At 41.9% G+C, this 16681-nt stretch overlaps 2 protein-coding genes across 2 annotated transcripts in view; both read right to left on the bottom strand.

The window, feature by feature from the left end:
• Positions 1-12882, bottom strand: part of LOC133056127 (leucine-rich repeat-containing protein 37A2-like) — a 40953-nt gene extending 28071 nt beyond the window's left edge. Inside the window, exons 1-3 of the mRNA XM_061141232.1 lie at positions 12526-12882; positions 10112-10183; positions 2840-2911 (exon numbers count right to left, since the gene is read on the bottom strand). Of these exons, the coding sequence (XP_060997215.1) occupies positions 2840-2911; positions 10112-10183; positions 12526-12755 (374 nt within the window). The 5' untranslated portion in view covers positions 12756-12882. The remainder of the gene's footprint in view (positions 1-2839; positions 2912-10111; positions 10184-12525) is intronic.
• LOC133055638 (leucine-rich repeat-containing protein 37A3-like) lies at positions 12784-16625 on the bottom strand. The gene is made up of 3 exons (XM_061140773.1): positions 16392-16625; positions 12983-14351; positions 12784-12866 (listed from the first exon to the last, which is right to left on the bottom strand). The coding sequence occupies exons 1-3, from the start codon at positions 16623-16625 to the stop codon at positions 12784-12786; spliced, it is 1686 nt and encodes a 561-aa protein (XP_060996756.1).
• Positions 16626-16681: the final 56 nt, after the last annotated feature.

The following is a 16681-nucleotide window of genomic DNA, read 5'->3' on the forward strand; positions in this document are numbered from 1 at the left end:
TATGTAACTTTACCTAATTCAGTATTATACTTTCTATCATATTGGTTTTTATTTGAAAATACCCACTCGACTATAGCTGACTATCCTGTTTCCATTGACATCAGCTTGTGTCTCATTTCACCTGGATGGGTATAACTGTCTTCTGACTGGTGTTTCTATCTCTGCTCTCTCATTCCTAAGCCAGCCTCTACATGATCATTAGTTTAACTCTCCAGAAAGTGAAAGTTGCTCAGTTGTGTCCGACTCTTTGCGAACCCATGGACCGTAGCCTGCCAGGCTCCTCGGGCCATAGCATTCTCTAGGCCAGAATACTGGAGTGAGTAGCCATTCCCTTCTCCAGGGGCTCTTCCTAACCCAGGTATCGAACCAAGGTCTCCCACATTGCAGGCGGATTCTTTACCATCTGAGCCAATTTCCAGAAGTAGTCTTAAATACCAGCACCATTTGTGAACTTACTGAAGCTACAAATACTCAGCCCTACTCTGGACTGATTGAATCATTAACTACAGAGGTGGAGCTTGTGTTTCAACAAGCCCTCCAAGTGACTGATTCTGCTGCAGGCTCAAGTCTGTCCTAGAGCACTGCTGTGGTAACATGATCGCTTGGCATGATATTCTGGGCTTGTCCCCCAATGCCCTTGATAACCTGGCTCTCATCTCCTATTCTCCACACTGGAACTCTATGGCTACTCAAAGTGTTTTTCCTGTATTTTGTCTTTCTCCCAGTTTTCTTTTGCAAGCTTATTCTTCCCAAGATGTCTATCGGATGATACCAATGGCCCTTTAAGGTTCCGTTTGAACAGCATTGCTTTAGCAACATCTTCCCTGATCCAGTTAGAAGTCTTTTTTTCCCTCTTCTATGCTCCAACACCAACTTACAGCTCTCATTGCCTTTATTCATTTCTTTTCTAAAAAAAGAAAGCTATTTTTGCATCCCATTTTCTCTCAGCATAAAACTCCTTAAATGCATGGGTTAGATCCTGTTTATGCACATTGTCTATCATGTTTGCAGCCAATGCATGGACATAAAGCAAAGTCAAATATTTATAAAGTCAACAAATAGGGAGTGAATAAGAAGAAAATGACTGTTTTAAAAGAAATGGAGCTTTACCACTTCACGGCTCCCTCTTCTGTGCCTCTACTGCACTTTGTTGTTATGGTTTGAGTTTCTATGTTTATTTTCTCTGTGACATCATGAATTGCTAGAAGGAATTCTATCTTAACCACCTTTGTGTTTCCAACACTAGGCTTAGTTCTTAGCATATTCCTTTTTAGCTTTTTTATTGATTGGCATTTTTAAAACAGAATGAGCATATGGATGTTAACATGAAATAATCAGCTTATAAAGTATTTCATAGAAGTAAGGAAGGGCCTAATCCACTGAGTAGTTATCTTTGTTTTTCTCCAAACTGTGTTTGTAAGGTTTGGCGCCCAGACAGAAGAAAAGAAAATGGTTGCCCCTAAGGCTTTGAAGGTTTGATAATTAAAGAACTATTGTTAGGGTGAGGTGAGATTCTTTATATGCTCATCTCCTTTAACTCTTTTATATTTGCAAAAATAATCTACTTGTTAAACAGCATCCTAAATTGGCTTAATAAGGGTTAATAACATACATATCTTGGATGCCATGGACAAAGGACAAAAATTGAGCTTTTAAAGCAAAGAACACGGTATCTCCTTATCCCTAAATAAACAGAAACATTATGCAAGCAGTTCTTCTTGGATAAAGAAGCTAGAGAGGGCATTCCCTGTAGGTCCAGTGGTTAGGACTCAGCACTTCACTGCCAGGGGCCTGGATTCAATCCCTGGTGGAGGAACTAAGATCCTGCAAGCCACACTGTGGCCAGAAAACAGAGGCTGGAGAGATTTTTGTTTTGTACCTAGTGAAGTTAGGGGCATTTCTGATATGTTCATTTAGTGTAAACATTTCTAAATATACTGCTTATATGTCATCTTTAACATTTTTAATTTCATGCAATTCTTGCATGAAATCCTTAACAACAGTCTGTTCTCTTGATAACTTAATGTGTTCTTGACAAAGTACTGTTTACATAGTTCATCTGCTTAAATATTTAACATTTAATGTTTTCTTGTGTTTTATCTTTCTCTCACTTCCCTTTTGCAAGCTTATTCTTACCAAGATGTCTATGTGATGATACCAATGGCCCTTCAAGGTTCCGTTTAAACAGCATTGCTTTAATAGCATCTGATCCAGTTTAGCTTAGATTACATTATCAAAATTATGAGTTAATGGCATTCACACTAATGTAAGTTCTCTATATTTTCTTTCCTGTGGGTGACAATTTGAAGTTAACTTTAATTCCTCTCATTTTACTAAAATAAGTTTTTCAAACCTTTTCCAAAAAGGCCAGGGAGTAAATATTTTAGGCTTTGCAGGCCACACAGTCTCTGTCACATATTTTTCTTTGTTTCTCTTTTTTTTTTTTTTCATTTACAACACTTTAAAAATCATTCTTAACTTATGGGCTGTATGAAAATGGACTATGGGTCAGATTTGAGTCAAGAACAAAATATAAGCAGATAGTATATGAACATTTATACATAATGTTATAGACATGGGAGTCTATAATCGCTCAGATCCTATTACCACTTTTCCTCTACAACTAAAGGGTATTTTCCCATCTATATCTTGTCTAAATAATTAAATTAAAAAATGAATAGGAGGTATTTAATGGTAGAGATGGGCTAGGGCCCTACACAGACTTACAAAATTGTAGAATTGTATGGGTGGAAGAAATTGAAGAGATTATCTAATTTGAACCCGTAGTTACTTTATAGATAAGATCTCATAAATAAATATGATTTACTAATTAACTTACAAATATTGGAGGGATAGCAAGCCTTCAAATGAGTCCTTGTGTAATTCAGTCAAAGAATTTTCACTAAGAATTCTGAAAAATGAAAATGTTATTTCTCAATCAAAATGCAAAATAACTACAACCATTTACTACATAGTACTCCTGAAAGTGGAGGAAGCTAAGTAATGGTGCCATCTAAACACCCTAATTCTTATTTAATTTAGGATGGCGATTTCTGCTCTGTTTTCATTTAAACCTTTCTCCTCACATCCTTTGCTGTGTCCATCTCTCTCCATCACACATACACACACACACACACACTCTCCATCCACTCTTCCCACCAAATCATACAGATAATACAGTTAATGCCTACTCTCTAGATCACAGGATTTCTGTTAGAATCCAACTCTGGCAGCACCAACAATGCAGAGGTCCTTCCTCTTCTCTTTTCCCAAACCTTACTGGGAAGTTCCACACAGAACTGTATCAGGGCTGAAAATGAAGCCATTTGATTTTTTTCCTCTAGTAAAACTTTTTTGAAAATTATTCACATATTTTAAAAATATGCATAAAATATACACAATTGTTCAGTTTAATAATGATGAAACAAATCCCTGTGTGACACCACTCATGTCAGAAAAGAATTCTGTCAGCATCTGAGGAGTCCCTGGGCAGAACTTTCCAATCACAGCTCTCTCTCTGACTTCAGTACAGAAGAAACTCTATAAAGATATCAGAGGTCAGTTTCTCTTGCCTGCAAGAATCCCCTTCCTTGCAATATTAACAGTGGCACATCCTTCAGGAGTCTTGGGGATCTGAGCACATGCTATGTTGCCTTGTGAATATTTTCACTGAGTTCTACATTTAAAAGATTGTTTTTCCTTACAGTGTATCTTGGTCACATATTTATATTAATTCCACCTCATATCTTGATTCCATCTCATAAATTAATCCTTTACTCATAGTTTATGAGAATTAAAGTATTACTACCTGGAAACTCTGCAGCTCAGTTATAAGGTGGTTCATACTATACAGAATACAGGCATATACATTTTTAAAGGATCACTAAAACAAAAACACAGAAGACTTTATTCCCACAGAATTCCCACAAAGAACTCTTGGAGTCCTAAAAATGCTTCAAAGATCCTGACCTCAATTTGAAATTCACCATGTTAGAAAGAACAGCAGTGATGGACAGGTGAAGGGGGAATGGTCAACAGATGGTGCTAAGACTGATTCTTTCCTCACCTCTGCTAAGTAGTGGTTTCATATTTCCATGGAAATGATCCAAAAAGAAAAAAACAAATCAATATGTCCAACAACATTTATAGTAACCCTTTTCATAACTTCGAAAGTTGGAAAGAACTCTACCTCCCCATATCACATAACAAAACTGTGTACACCATAGGTGATATACAAAAGTCACAGGAAATAATGATATATGAAAAAGGTCAAGACAGAAGCAACTCCGCAGACTGTAGCCTGCCAGGTTCCTCTATCCATGGGATTTCCCAGGCAAGAATACTGGAGTGAGTTGCCATTTTCTCCTCCAGGGGATCTTCCCAATCCAGGGATTGAACCTGCATCTCTTATGTCTCCTGCATTGGTAGGTGGGTTCTTTACTACTAGCTCCACCTGGGAAGCTCAAATCAATATGCCCAACAACGTTTATAGTAACCCCTTTCATAACTTGGAAAGTTGGAAAGAACTCTACCTCCACACATTGTGTAACAAAACTGTATACACCATAGGTGATTTACAAAAGGCACAGGAAATAATGATATATGAAAAAGGTCAAGACAGAAGTGAAACTCGTATGCACTAGTTATAAGTCTGAACACTGACAAGGACTCAATCAGGACAGTGAAGAGATGGGGCTGATCATCAGCTCTTCACGGCACTGTCTTCTTTGATTGGCTGATGCCCATATCAGACTAGTTGGGCGTTTGAATATCGTGGGAGGACAGAGAGTATTTTAAATTAATGGGGTTTCTTTTTGTGGACTTGTTTGGATGGCAGGATATTAAAATTTTTTAAAATAACAGTAATAAATTCAACCTAGAAATAAAGTTTAAACTGAGAATGTCAGTCACCAAAAAGTACCCCCAAAAGGAGCTTCAAATAAGCAACTAACTGAAATAAAGTCTACTGATCTGTAGAACTCCAAATATTCATTCTGAGGCAAGAAATTTAAAACTATGGGGAATCAAGCGTTAAAGCCGGATCGAAAACTTTCTCACATCATGAAAATATCAAAACCAGGCATGAAGTAACATTTAAGAAACATCCATGTTTTACTTCTGACCAGGGTTCTTATCCAAGGCAATCTTCTAAGTTCCACATTCATTCTTGATTCTATATTTAAAGACAATTATCCTTCTCTCCATTCTGCAACTTCTAGAAAGCTGAGAGGGCTCAGTTGTTTCTTTGACTCAACTATACATATAATGAAAATAGTAGGCCATTCTAGAAGTGATTTACTCAACTTTCTCTGCTTTCTTTCTCTCCAAAGTACTCATCAATACTTAAAATTATATCTATTTATCTATTATACTTACTTATTTTTATATATTTGTAACCCCCCTGAGAACTGGAATACTTGGTCTTTTTTGTTTTGGGGCCTGTCTCCCTAGCATGTAAAACAGTTCCTGGCACATAGGAGACACAAAAAAATATTTATTGAATGAATTAAAAAAGTGATGGGTTATCAACTATCTGATACTTTTATTTAAAACAAATCATCTATATACCATCATTCATGAGGATAAGTACAAGAAAAGAAATGTCTTCACCCCTACATTTGTGACTAAATCTTTTGAGATAAGAATCCATTGAGAACTTCACAAAAACAGTGTCCTTTTCCCTAGAAAACTGCACTGTCTCGAACACATGTAAAAGTATATGTGCAATTTCCATTTGTGGACCATCCTTTTAGGGCAGAGGTCTATGAACAGAGTAGACTGAATTCAGAGGGCTAAACTTGGATGGCAAACAAAATTACATCTCAATTTTCACAATCTCTCAATAAAATCAGCATTTCCTTCCACTATGAATACAGGCAACAAATCACAGTGGATCAGCAGTAGTTAACTTGGTCCCCAACAGAAATCACAGATCATTTCATATCACATGTACGTTGCAGATATCTCAAAATATCATTTATTCACATCAGTACCCCGAGTAATAATATTTATTGACCTACCACTATCTTGTTATTTAATGTGCTAAGAGAAGCATATTTATTACTATATCACTAATTTTTGAACTATTCTGAAAACTAGACAGTGTTTCAATATAGTTGGTTTCCTTTGTTTTTCTATATATTTTAACCTATTATACACTTGAAAACATTATCACAAGAACATAAGCTTCTGTAGATTATACGCCAAAGAGACATACGTGAGGGATCAGGAGGGAGATTAAAAAATTCTGCCCTGGGGAGCCACTGACACCAAGTTAGGGACCTCTGCTTATAAGGTTTAAACCTCAAGTTGACTTAGAAATCTTCAAATCTTACCAGATTCATGTTACACTATATCACTTCCCACACACAGGCTTTTTAACAGTTAACTTTTTAGTTTCAATTTATTTTTTTTTTTACAAAATACATAATATATATTCACATGGCTCAAAATCCCAAAGATACATAGTACACAATCCAAACTTTTTCTCTTACCTCTGTCCCTTAATCTACCATTCCCCTCTACTCCTCAGAGAAAACTAATGTTAATCTATTTCTTGTGCCACATGACTTTCATTCTTCTTACAAGTTTGGGAAATAAAATCTCCAAGTTAGATACTATCATGGGAAATATAAACTACATTTTGTAGTTACAAAATCTGTAAATTTTAAAAAATTGCCTGGTTCTAGCATTTTTTCCTTACCAATAAGATAGTCAAACTAAGGGAACATGTCTCTAAGGGTGGTCATAATCCCTATTTTCAGATTGACTGTTATGTCTTTTATTACTAATTCAGAATTCATTTATGACTGGTCTATTCAAGTTGAATGAATGATATGACCACAAACGGTCATGAAAAATACTAGTTAATTACTTTAAATATTTTTTCCCAAAATCACTTATGTATCTAAGCAGATTTTTTCTACAAATCAATAAAAAATAACAGTAACAGAAAAATGGACTAAGGACAGACAATTTAGAAAGACAAATGTTCAGTAAACATGTACAGACATTTAAATTCATAAGTGATCAGAAAAATTCAAATTCAGATCAGACCTCTTTGATTCACCCATCACATCAGCCAAAAAAAGAGCAGGGGAGGGGGTGGAGAATATCCAATGGTAGAAGGAATGTGAGGGAAAGGAATGTCATCATGGCATGTTGATGGGAGTAGAACATGGTCAACACCAAAATCAGACTGATTATATTCTTTGCAGCCAAAGATGGAGAAGCTCTATACAGTGAGCAAAAACAAGACCGGGAGCTGACTGTGGCTTGGATCATGAACTCCTTGTTGCCAAATTCAGACTTAAATGGAAGAAAGTGGGGAAAACCACTAGACCATTCAGGTATGACCTAAATCAAGCCCCTTTTGACTATACAGTGGAAGTGAGAAATAGATTTAAGGGACTAGATCTGATAGAGTGCCTGATGAACTATGGACGGAGGTTCGTGACATTGTACAGGAGACAGGGATCAAGACCATAACCAAGAAAAAGAAATGCAAAAAAGCAAAATGGCTGTCTGAGGAGGCCTTACAAATAGCCGTGAAAAGAAGAGAAGCAAAAAGCAAAGGAGAAAAGGAAAGATATACCCATTTTAATGCAGAGTTCCAAAGAATAGCAAGGAGAGATAAGAAAGCCTTCCTCAGTGATCAATGCAAAGAAATAGAGGCAAACAATAGAATGGGAAAGACTAGAGATCTCTTCAAGAAAATTAGAGATACCAAGGGAACATTTCATGCAAAGATGGGCTTGATAAAGGACAGAAATGGTATGGACCTAACAGAAGCAGAAGATATTAAGAAGAGGTGGCAAGAATACACAGAAGAACCGTACGAAAAAGATCTTCACGACCCGGATAATCACGATGGCGTGATCACTCACCTAGAGGCAGACATCCTGGAATGTGAAGTCAGGTGGGCCTTAGAAAGCATCACTACAAACAAAGCTAGTGGAGGTGATGGAATTCCAGTTGAGCTATTTCAAATCCTGAAAGATGATGCTGTGAAAGCGCTGCACTCAGTATGCCAGCAAATTTGGAAAACTCAGCAGTGGCCACAGGACTGGAAAGGTCAGTTTTCATTCCAATCCCAAAGAAAGGCAATGCCAAAGAATGCTCAAACTACCACACAATTGCACTCACACACTAGTAAAGTAATGTTCAAAATTCTCCAAGCCAGGCTTCAGCACTACGTGAACCATGGACTTCCAGATGTTCAAGCTGGATTTAGACAAGGCAGAGGAACCAGAGATCAAACTGCCAACATTCGTTGGATCATCGAAAAAGCAAGAGAGTTTCAGAAAAACATCTACTTCTGCTTTACTGACTATGCCAAAGCCTTTGACTGTGTGGATCACAATAAACTGTGGAAAATTCTGAAAGAGATGGGAATACCAGACCACCTGACCTGCCTCTTGAGAGACCTGTATGCAGGTCAGGAAGCAACAGTTGGAACTGGACATGGAACAACAGACTGGTTCCAAATAGGAAAAGGAGTGCGTCAAGGCTGTACACTGTCACCCTGCTTATTTAACTTATATGCAGAGTACATCATGAGAAACGCTGGGCTGGATAAAGCACAAGCTGGAATCAAGACTGCCGGGAGAAATATCAACGACCTCAGATATGCAGATGACACTGCCCTTATGGCAGAAAGTGAAGAAGAACTAAAGAGCCTCTTGATGAAAGTGAAAGAAGAGAGTGAAAAAGTTGGCTTAAAGCTCAACATTCAGAAAACTAAGATCATGGCATCCGGTCCCATCACTTCATGGCAAACAGATGGGGAAACAGTGGACACAGTGGCTGACTTTGTTTTTTTGGGCTCCAAAATCACTGCAGATGGTGATTACAGTCATGAAATTAAAAGATGCTTACTCCTTGGAAGGAAAGTTATGACCAACCTAGACAGCATATTAAAAAGCAGAGACATTACTTTTGTCAACAAAGGTCCATCTAGTCAAGGCTATGGTTTTTCCAATAGTCATATATGGATGTGAGAGTTGGACTATGAAGAACACTTAGCGACAAAGAATTGATGCTTCTGAACTGTGGTGTTGGAGAAGACTCTTGAGAGTCCCTTGGACTGCAAGGAGATCCAACCAGTCCATCCTAAAGGAAATCAGTCCTGGGTGTTCATTGGAAAGACTTATGTTGAAGCTGAAACTCCAATATTTTGGCCACCTCATGCAAAGAGCTGACTCATTTGAAAAGACCCTGATGCTGGGAAAGATTGAGGGCAGGAGGAGAAGGGGACAACAGAGGATGAGATGAATGGATGGCATCACCAACTCAATGGGCATGAGTTTGGGTAAACTCCGGGAGTTGGTGATGGACAGGGAGGCCTGGCGTGCTGCGGTTCATGGGGTCGCAGAGTCGGACACGACTGAATGACTGAACTGAACTGAAAAATTTGTATCTACATAGTCTTCGCCCCAACAATCCCATTTCTAGATATCTATTCTACAGAAATACCTAACCAGATTCACACAGGTGCCTGTATGAGGATACTCATTGCAGCAATGCATGCAACAAGAAAACTGGACATACAGACGTCCTTCAACAGGGGCATTATTAAACTGTGATACATTTATACTATGGAATATTACACAGGAGTTGAAATGAATGGGGTAACCCTCTATGTACTAGGAATGAAAGAAATCTAAGACATCATGAAATGAAAGAGTCAAGTTGCAGGATGTTTCATTTATGTAAAAAAGATAAGAAAATCATACAACAAACCTATTTGGTTATCTGGAAATATATATGTATTCAAATGTATAGGAAAGAGTCTGGAAGGATATATACTAAACTCAAAGCAGCTTGAATGGGGTTTAGGGAGCAAGCAGGGTTTTCACTATACCTGTTATTTTTACATAGTGAGAATATAATCATACAATACTCATATAATGGAAAATAAATGACTGATTTTAAAGAGGGCCTGCCAAATTTAATTTTTAAAATAAACACAGAATTTCAATCAATAGGTTGCTTTGGGAGATGAAAGGGGAAATACCTTTTCTGACAGCTATTGACCTCAAAATTCTGGACCAAGAAGGATCTTACAAAACAGTGAGCAGTTTGTATTCACATATGGAGAGAATATACTCACAGTTTCTCAGCCCAACGGTATGCCTTCCATATATTTTCATCAATGTAAGAAATATAGTTTCCTTGGAAATTTCTGTGAAGAAACATAGGTCATATCCTTGAATAGGCAGGAAAAGAATGAAGAGAATATGTAAAAGAACCATGGCCACCTTATGGGGAATATTCAAACACAGAAAAAACAAAACAAAACAGATTTTTAATTCCCACAGCTTCCCAGTGTGTGTGCTTAGTCCAACTCTTTGTGACCCTCTGCACTATAGCCTGCCAGGCTCCTCTGTTCATGAGATTCTCCAGGCAAGAATACTGGAGTGAGTAGCCATTCCCTTCTCTGGGGGATCTTCCCAACCCAGGGATCAAACCTTAAATGTTTAAAATGGAACTCATCTTCCTCAAACTAGCTCTCCTTCCCAACTGCTGTATTTCCACCTGTTATACCACCATCATCCTCCCCATCATGCACGCATGCTAAATCGCTTCAGTCATGTCCAACTCTTTGCAACTCCATGGACTGTAATCTGCCAGGCTCCTCTGTCCATGGAATTCTCCAGGCAAGAATACTGGAGTAGGGTGCCATTTCCTTCTCCAGGGGATCTTCCCAACCCAGGGAATCAACCCATGTCTCTTATGTCTCCTGCTTTGGCAGGCAGGTTCTTTACCACTAGCACCACATGGGAAGCCCCATCAACATATGCGATTTTTCTCTTTCCCATATACCCAAGTCCCCCAGCGCTAGTCAATGACAACATCTAGTCAGTTTTGCCTTTGTCATGCTCTCATGATTTTCTTTCTACTCCTCTTACAACTACTCTAATTCAGCCCTGTCTTACTCTACCCCTAGATTTTGCTAGACCATTCTATTTGGTCTCCCTGAATCAAGCTTTCCTCTCAAGATCAGTCTACATATGGAATCTAAAATAATTGTTTTAATCATTTGTCTTTCTTGCTTGAAAACTTTCAGTGGCTCTGCATATCTTATATCATCACTTTCAAATCTCCATTAGGATAGCCAAGGTTTTTCATAATTGTAGCTTTCATTGTTCTCTAACCCAATTCTTTTGGGCTTCCCTGGTGGCTCAGCGATAAGGAATTCACTTGCCAATGTCGTTTTGATCCCTGGGTCAGATCCCTTGGAGAAGGAAATGGCAATCCATTCCAGAATTCTTGCCTGGGAAATCCCATGGGTGGAGGTGCCTGGTGGGCTACAGTCCACAGGGTCAAAAAGAGTCAGATATGACTTAGCTACTAAACCACCACCACCAACCCACTTCTTTTTACAGCCAGACTAATCTATGAAATCCTGATCATCCTCGCAGGCACACATTTGCCTAGACCGTGCTCCCTGTTTTTTCTCTAACAAATCACAGCCAATGTTTTAAGTCCCAGCTGAAGTTTTAACTTATCCATGTAGCTTTCCCTGACCTCCACACCCTAATGATTACAGGTTCTGGTGAACTACAGCAGATATCTGTATCTCTTTTAATGCTTAACTGCATATTATCTCCCTTTTAAAGCACATCCCCTTTCTTCTCACCTATCACTGTCATGTTCTGCAGACAATGTCATACTTCTGTGGTGCCCACAGTACTTAGCCCTGTGTTGGGCACAAAATGGGTGTTATACATAGAAAGTCAGGGGACAAAGATGTGTTCTAGATATAACTGAGGAACTGAATATAATAATAGCTAACACTAACATATATGCTAGGCACTGATGTAAGAGTTTTACATGTATTATGTGTGTTAGTCGCTCAGTTGGGTCTGACTCTTTGAGACCCCATGGAACCTGTCAGGCTCCTCTGTCCATGGAATTCCATTTCCTTCTCCAGGGGATCTTCCTGACCCAGGGATCAAACCTGGGTCTCCCGCATTGCAGGCAGATTCTTAACCATTTGAGGCACCAGGAAAGCCCATATATGTTAGGCACTGATGTAAGAGCTTTACATGTATTAACTCATCTAAATCTCACAACAATCCTATGAGATGACTATCATCATTCCCACTTTACAGATGAGGAAATTGAGTCACAAAGCTAACAAATAACAGACGTGGGTTCAAACCCAGGCAGTTCAGCTCAGAAATCTCTACTCTTAACCATTTGTTGTTTCACCACCAATGAGGCGGGGAGAGGGACATGTTGCTGTAAAGAGGATGGAGCAAAGATGGGAGAAGAGTAGATGTTAAGGAATTAAATAATGGCGTAAAAAATAGAGAAGGAAAAAGAATAGGGGTGATTATAAGTAAAAGACTGGAGAAGAAGGAACAATAGTAAGGAGGAGAATGAAGAACAAATAAAAGGTTAAAAATAGCAAGTCAGTCAATGTGGGTTGGGGAGATGAGAAAGACCCGGGAAAACCTGGAGGAGGGGCTGCCATGTTAGGCAGGACGCAGAGAACAAATAAAGAAAGGCCATTCTTACAAGATGGTGAAGGTGCCATTATAGGAGTTGGGCCCTGGCTCAGGCACTCTGTGGAGCTTCTGCTTTGCGCTCAGACCAACACACGACAGCGTCTCATCCTTGCAGGTACAGAGCTTACATACGTTGATGGTTGTGGTGGCATTCTGTATTGGTTGCTTCTTTCCTGGTATACGTTTTATAACAGGGGGACTTTTGGGTTCTGAAAATGGAGTCAAAGGAAAATGAACCATCTCAGATGGCCTTGACTGCTGAGATATGCTAATTCCCAGGTCCACAGTTGGGACTGTGGCTTGAGTCAGGTTTGGTGGTGGAAGTGTCACCTCTGGGAGAGCCGTGGTCTGCTGCAGGGCAGTAGAATATTCAGGCCCCATAGCAGGTTGCGAGGTTATGGTGAGCTCCAGGTTCGCAGGATAAGTTGTGATGCTGGGTGATGTTGGAGGCTGACTTTGATCCTTACTTGGGGTCTCCTGCAGGGTTGGAGGAGGCTCAGTCTCTGTATTATTCACTGCGGTAACGTTAACTTCCAGGTCCATAGGTTGAAGCGTGACTTCAGTCAGGTTTGCATGGGCAAGTGTCCCCTCAGGCTGTTCTGGAGGAGGAGCTGTGGTCTGCGGCAGAGCAGCAGAATGTTCGGACACCGTAGCAGGTTCTGGAGTTATGGTAAGCTCCAGGTTCACGTGATAAGCAGTGACGCCAGGTGACGCTGCCTCGAGTGCTGGACCTGTGACCTCGGAATACAATGGAGGCTGAGCTACAACTTCCTTAATGGGTTTTGGAGGCTGAGCTTGGGTCTGCTGCATGGTTGGAGAAGGTTCGACCTCCACAGTAGATTGCGGAGTTAGTGTGAGTTCCAGGTCCAAAGATTGAAAGGTGACCTCGCTCAAGGTTGGGCGTTGAGACTGAACTGGCTTTGGATGTGGCACTGTTAACTCGGGGTATGGTGGAATAGCTGCAGTCTGCTGCAGGCCTGTGGAATATTCAGCCTCTGTCACAGGTTCTGGAGTTGTGTTAGGCCTCTGGCCCGATGGGTGAACTGTGACACTGGGCAGCAGTTGGCTCTGAGCTGGCACTGGAACAGTCACCTCTTGCTGCACTGGATGCTGAGCTGGGGTCTCCTGCATGGCTGGAGAAGACACAGCCTCATTCGTGGATTCTGGAGTTATGGTAAGTTCCAGGTCCAAAGGTTGAACTGTGAACTCCGACAGCTGAGACTGAACTTGCTCTGGATTTGGAAGCGTCACCTCAGGGGGTTTGGGGTGAAGAGCTGTAGAAGATTCAGCTTCTACAGTAGGCTTTGGAGTTACAGTAGGCTCTGGGTTGAGAGGCTGAACTGGGGCACTGGGCAGTGTTGGATTCTGAGCTTGATACTGGCCTGGAGTTGAATCAGCCACAACCTCCTTAGGTGGCTCCACAGGCTGAGGTGGTAGCTCCTGCATGGTTGGAGAAGGTTCTTCCTCCTTGGTGGGCTCTGGCTTTATGCTAAGTTCAAGGTCCAAAGGTTGAACTGTGACCTCAGTCAAGGTTGGATGCTGCACTTGAACCTGCTCTGGATTAGGAAGTGTCGCCTCCAGGGGTGTAGAAGGTTCTGGAGTTACAACAGGCTTCTGGGCCAAAGGTTTGACTGTGGCACTGGTTAAGTTTGAATGATGAGTCTGATCCTGTTCTGGTGTTGAAAATGTCACCTCATAAAGCACTAGAGTTTGTGCTACAACCTCTGTAGGTGGCACTGGAGGCTGAGATGGGCCGCCCTGCTGGGCTGGAGAAGGTTCTGTCTCTTTAAGGGGTGGGGCTGGGAACTCCTCTTGGTTTGGAGAAGATCCTACATTCTGAGGGGGCCGTAGAAGCTGAGGAAGGGTCCCCTGAGGGACTGGAAGTGGTTCCACCTTTGCAGGGGGTTCTGATGTCTGAGTCTCAAGCACCTGCTGTGTGGGAGAAGACACCACCTCCTTGGGGGGCTTGAGAGATACAGTTGAGCTCCCCTGGGGAACCGGAGACTGAGCTGGGCGTCCCCCCTGGGCTAAAGAAAGCTCAACCCCCCCAGGGGGATCTGGAGTATGAGCAGCATTCTCCAGCTTCACTGGAGAATGTAAAAGGTCTTTAGTTGAGCCTGGAGTTAGGACAACCGCCAGATCCACGGATTTAGCAGTGATATGAGGCAACACTGGACCCAGAGGTGAGACTGTTACCTCATTCTCTCCTAAAGATTGAGTAGCAGCATCGTTGGTGTCCTCTGGAGGCTGAGCTGGTTGCTCATGCTGGACCAAAAAAAGTTCATTTTCAGAGGCAGTCAGTGGCTGATTTGAAACCTCTTGCTGGACTGACAAAGGTTTTAACTGCCCAGGGGACACTGTAGACTGAGCTGAGGTTTCCTTTTGGGGTGGAGACGTTTTAACCTTATTAGTGAATGCTGGAGTGATGGTGAGTGCAAGATCCACAGGGTTGACAGTGGCGCTGGGCCGCTGCAGAAGTTGACCTAGAGAGGAAACTGTTGTCACATGATGTTCTGGAGAGATAACTATAATTTCATTAGAGAGCTCTGGACGCTGAGCTGTGGCCTCCTGCTGGGGTGGAGAAGGTATAATCTCATGAGCCTGTGGATTCTGAGCTGGCGTCTCCTGTTGTTCTGAAGGTGTAATCTGGGTAACAGCCTCTGGAGATGGGACTGGAGCTGGCACTTGAACTGGCAAAGGTTCAACTTCCTCAGGCAACTGTGAAAGCAGCGTGGGGGCCTCCGGCGGGGATGCAGAAAATTCTGCATTAGTAAGGGGCACTGAGGACTGAGTCAAAGGCATATGCTGACTTGGAGAAAGTCCTGCCACCGGAGTGGGTTCTGTGGTTATGGTAAGCTCAAGATCTGCAGGTTTGACTGTGACATTGGATATGCTTGAATGTTGAGTCGGTTGCTCCAGCAGTGTTGCAGCAGATTCTGTCTCCACTGGAGACAGACCTTGGGTCTCCTGCTGGGTGGGAAAAGATTCGGCCTCATTAGGGGACTCTGGAGACAGAGCAGCCTCTTCCTCCTGGACTGGAGAAGGTCCAGCTACTCCAAGAGAGTCTGACAGCTGAGTCAGGGTCTCCTGCTGGGTGAGAGAGGGTTCAACTTCCCCAGTAGGCTCAGAAGGCTGAGTTAGTTGTTCTTGTTCACTTGAAGAAGGCTCAGCTTCCTCAGGCGCCTGGCCTGTGGTCTCCTGCTGGGTTGGAAAAGCTTCATCTTCCCCAGTAAGCTCAGAAGGCTGAGCCGGTTGCTCCTGCTCACTTGAAAGTTCAGCCTCCCCCAGGGTCTCTGGAGGCTTCTGCTGAGTTGCAGGAAATTTAGTTTTCTTAATGAGCGTAGGAGTGATGGTAAGTCCCAAATCATGAGGTTGAAATGCAACACTGTGCAGGTTTGAATGAACCCGATGCTGAATGCCAGGTCGAACTACTACCTCATCGCTCATTGGAACTTGGAATACATACTCAGTAGGGAACCCTGGAGCTTGAGTTGGGGTCTCTTGATGGAGCAGAGGAGATGCAACTGTCTCAGGGTGCTTTGGAGGTTGAGACAGGGCCTCCGGCTGGACTGGAAGAGTTTCAACCACATCTTGTAGCTCTGGAAACTCAGATGGGGCCTCCTGTTGGGCTGGAAAAGGTTCAACCTCCTCAAAGTGCTCTGGAGGTTGAGACAGGACCCCCAGCTGGACTGGAGAAGGTTCCACCTCTTTAGTCACTTCTGGAGTCATGGTAAGCACTAGATCCAGAGGTTTAACAGTGACATTGTGCAAGTGTGACTGCTGAACTTTATGATGCGCTGCTGGTCGAGCTACAGTCTCCTTAGGTGCCTCCAGAGGCTGAGACAGAGCCTCCTGCTTAAGTAGAGGTAGTTCTACCTCGTTGGTGTGCTCCAGATGCTGAGCCTGGGCCTCTTCCTCGGATGAAAAAGATTCAGCCTCCTCAGGCGTCTCTTGTTGGGATGAAGATTCGTACAGCTCAGTGGGCAACGGTCGGGAAGTGTGGTACTCCTGCTGAGATGAAGAAATTTCAGCCTCAGGGGGCTCTGGAGTTTCATCTGGGCTCCCCAGAAAATCCATAGGTAGGCTCTCCTCAGGATAAAAGGCATCCATATTGGAATCTAAATAATCATCCTGCAGTTCTTCTAGACCCTGATTTTTTTTTCCAA

This window comes from Dama dama, chromosome 5, assembly GCF_033118175.1.
Source record: "Dama dama isolate Ldn47 chromosome 5, ASM3311817v1, whole genome shotgun sequence".
In the NCBI taxonomy this organism is placed as follows: domain Eukaryota; kingdom Metazoa; phylum Chordata; class Mammalia; order Artiodactyla; family Cervidae; genus Dama; species Dama dama.

Bases quoted from the DNA above. Each gene is read 5' to 3' on its own strand.
- LOC133055638 (XM_061140773.1), bottom strand. From the start codon at position 16,625: ATGGATGCCTTTTATCCTGAGGAGAGCCTACCTATGGATTTTCTGGGG. The intron at 14,352-16,391 runs GTAGAACTACCT...CGGCCCCCTCAG, and splicing joins ATCTGGAGCACACCAACGAG to AATGTAGGATCTTCTCCAAA. The intron at 12,867-12,982 runs GTAAGGATCAAA...ACTGCCCTGCAG, and splicing joins AACCCTGCAGGAGACCCCAA to CAGACCACGGCTCTCCCAGA.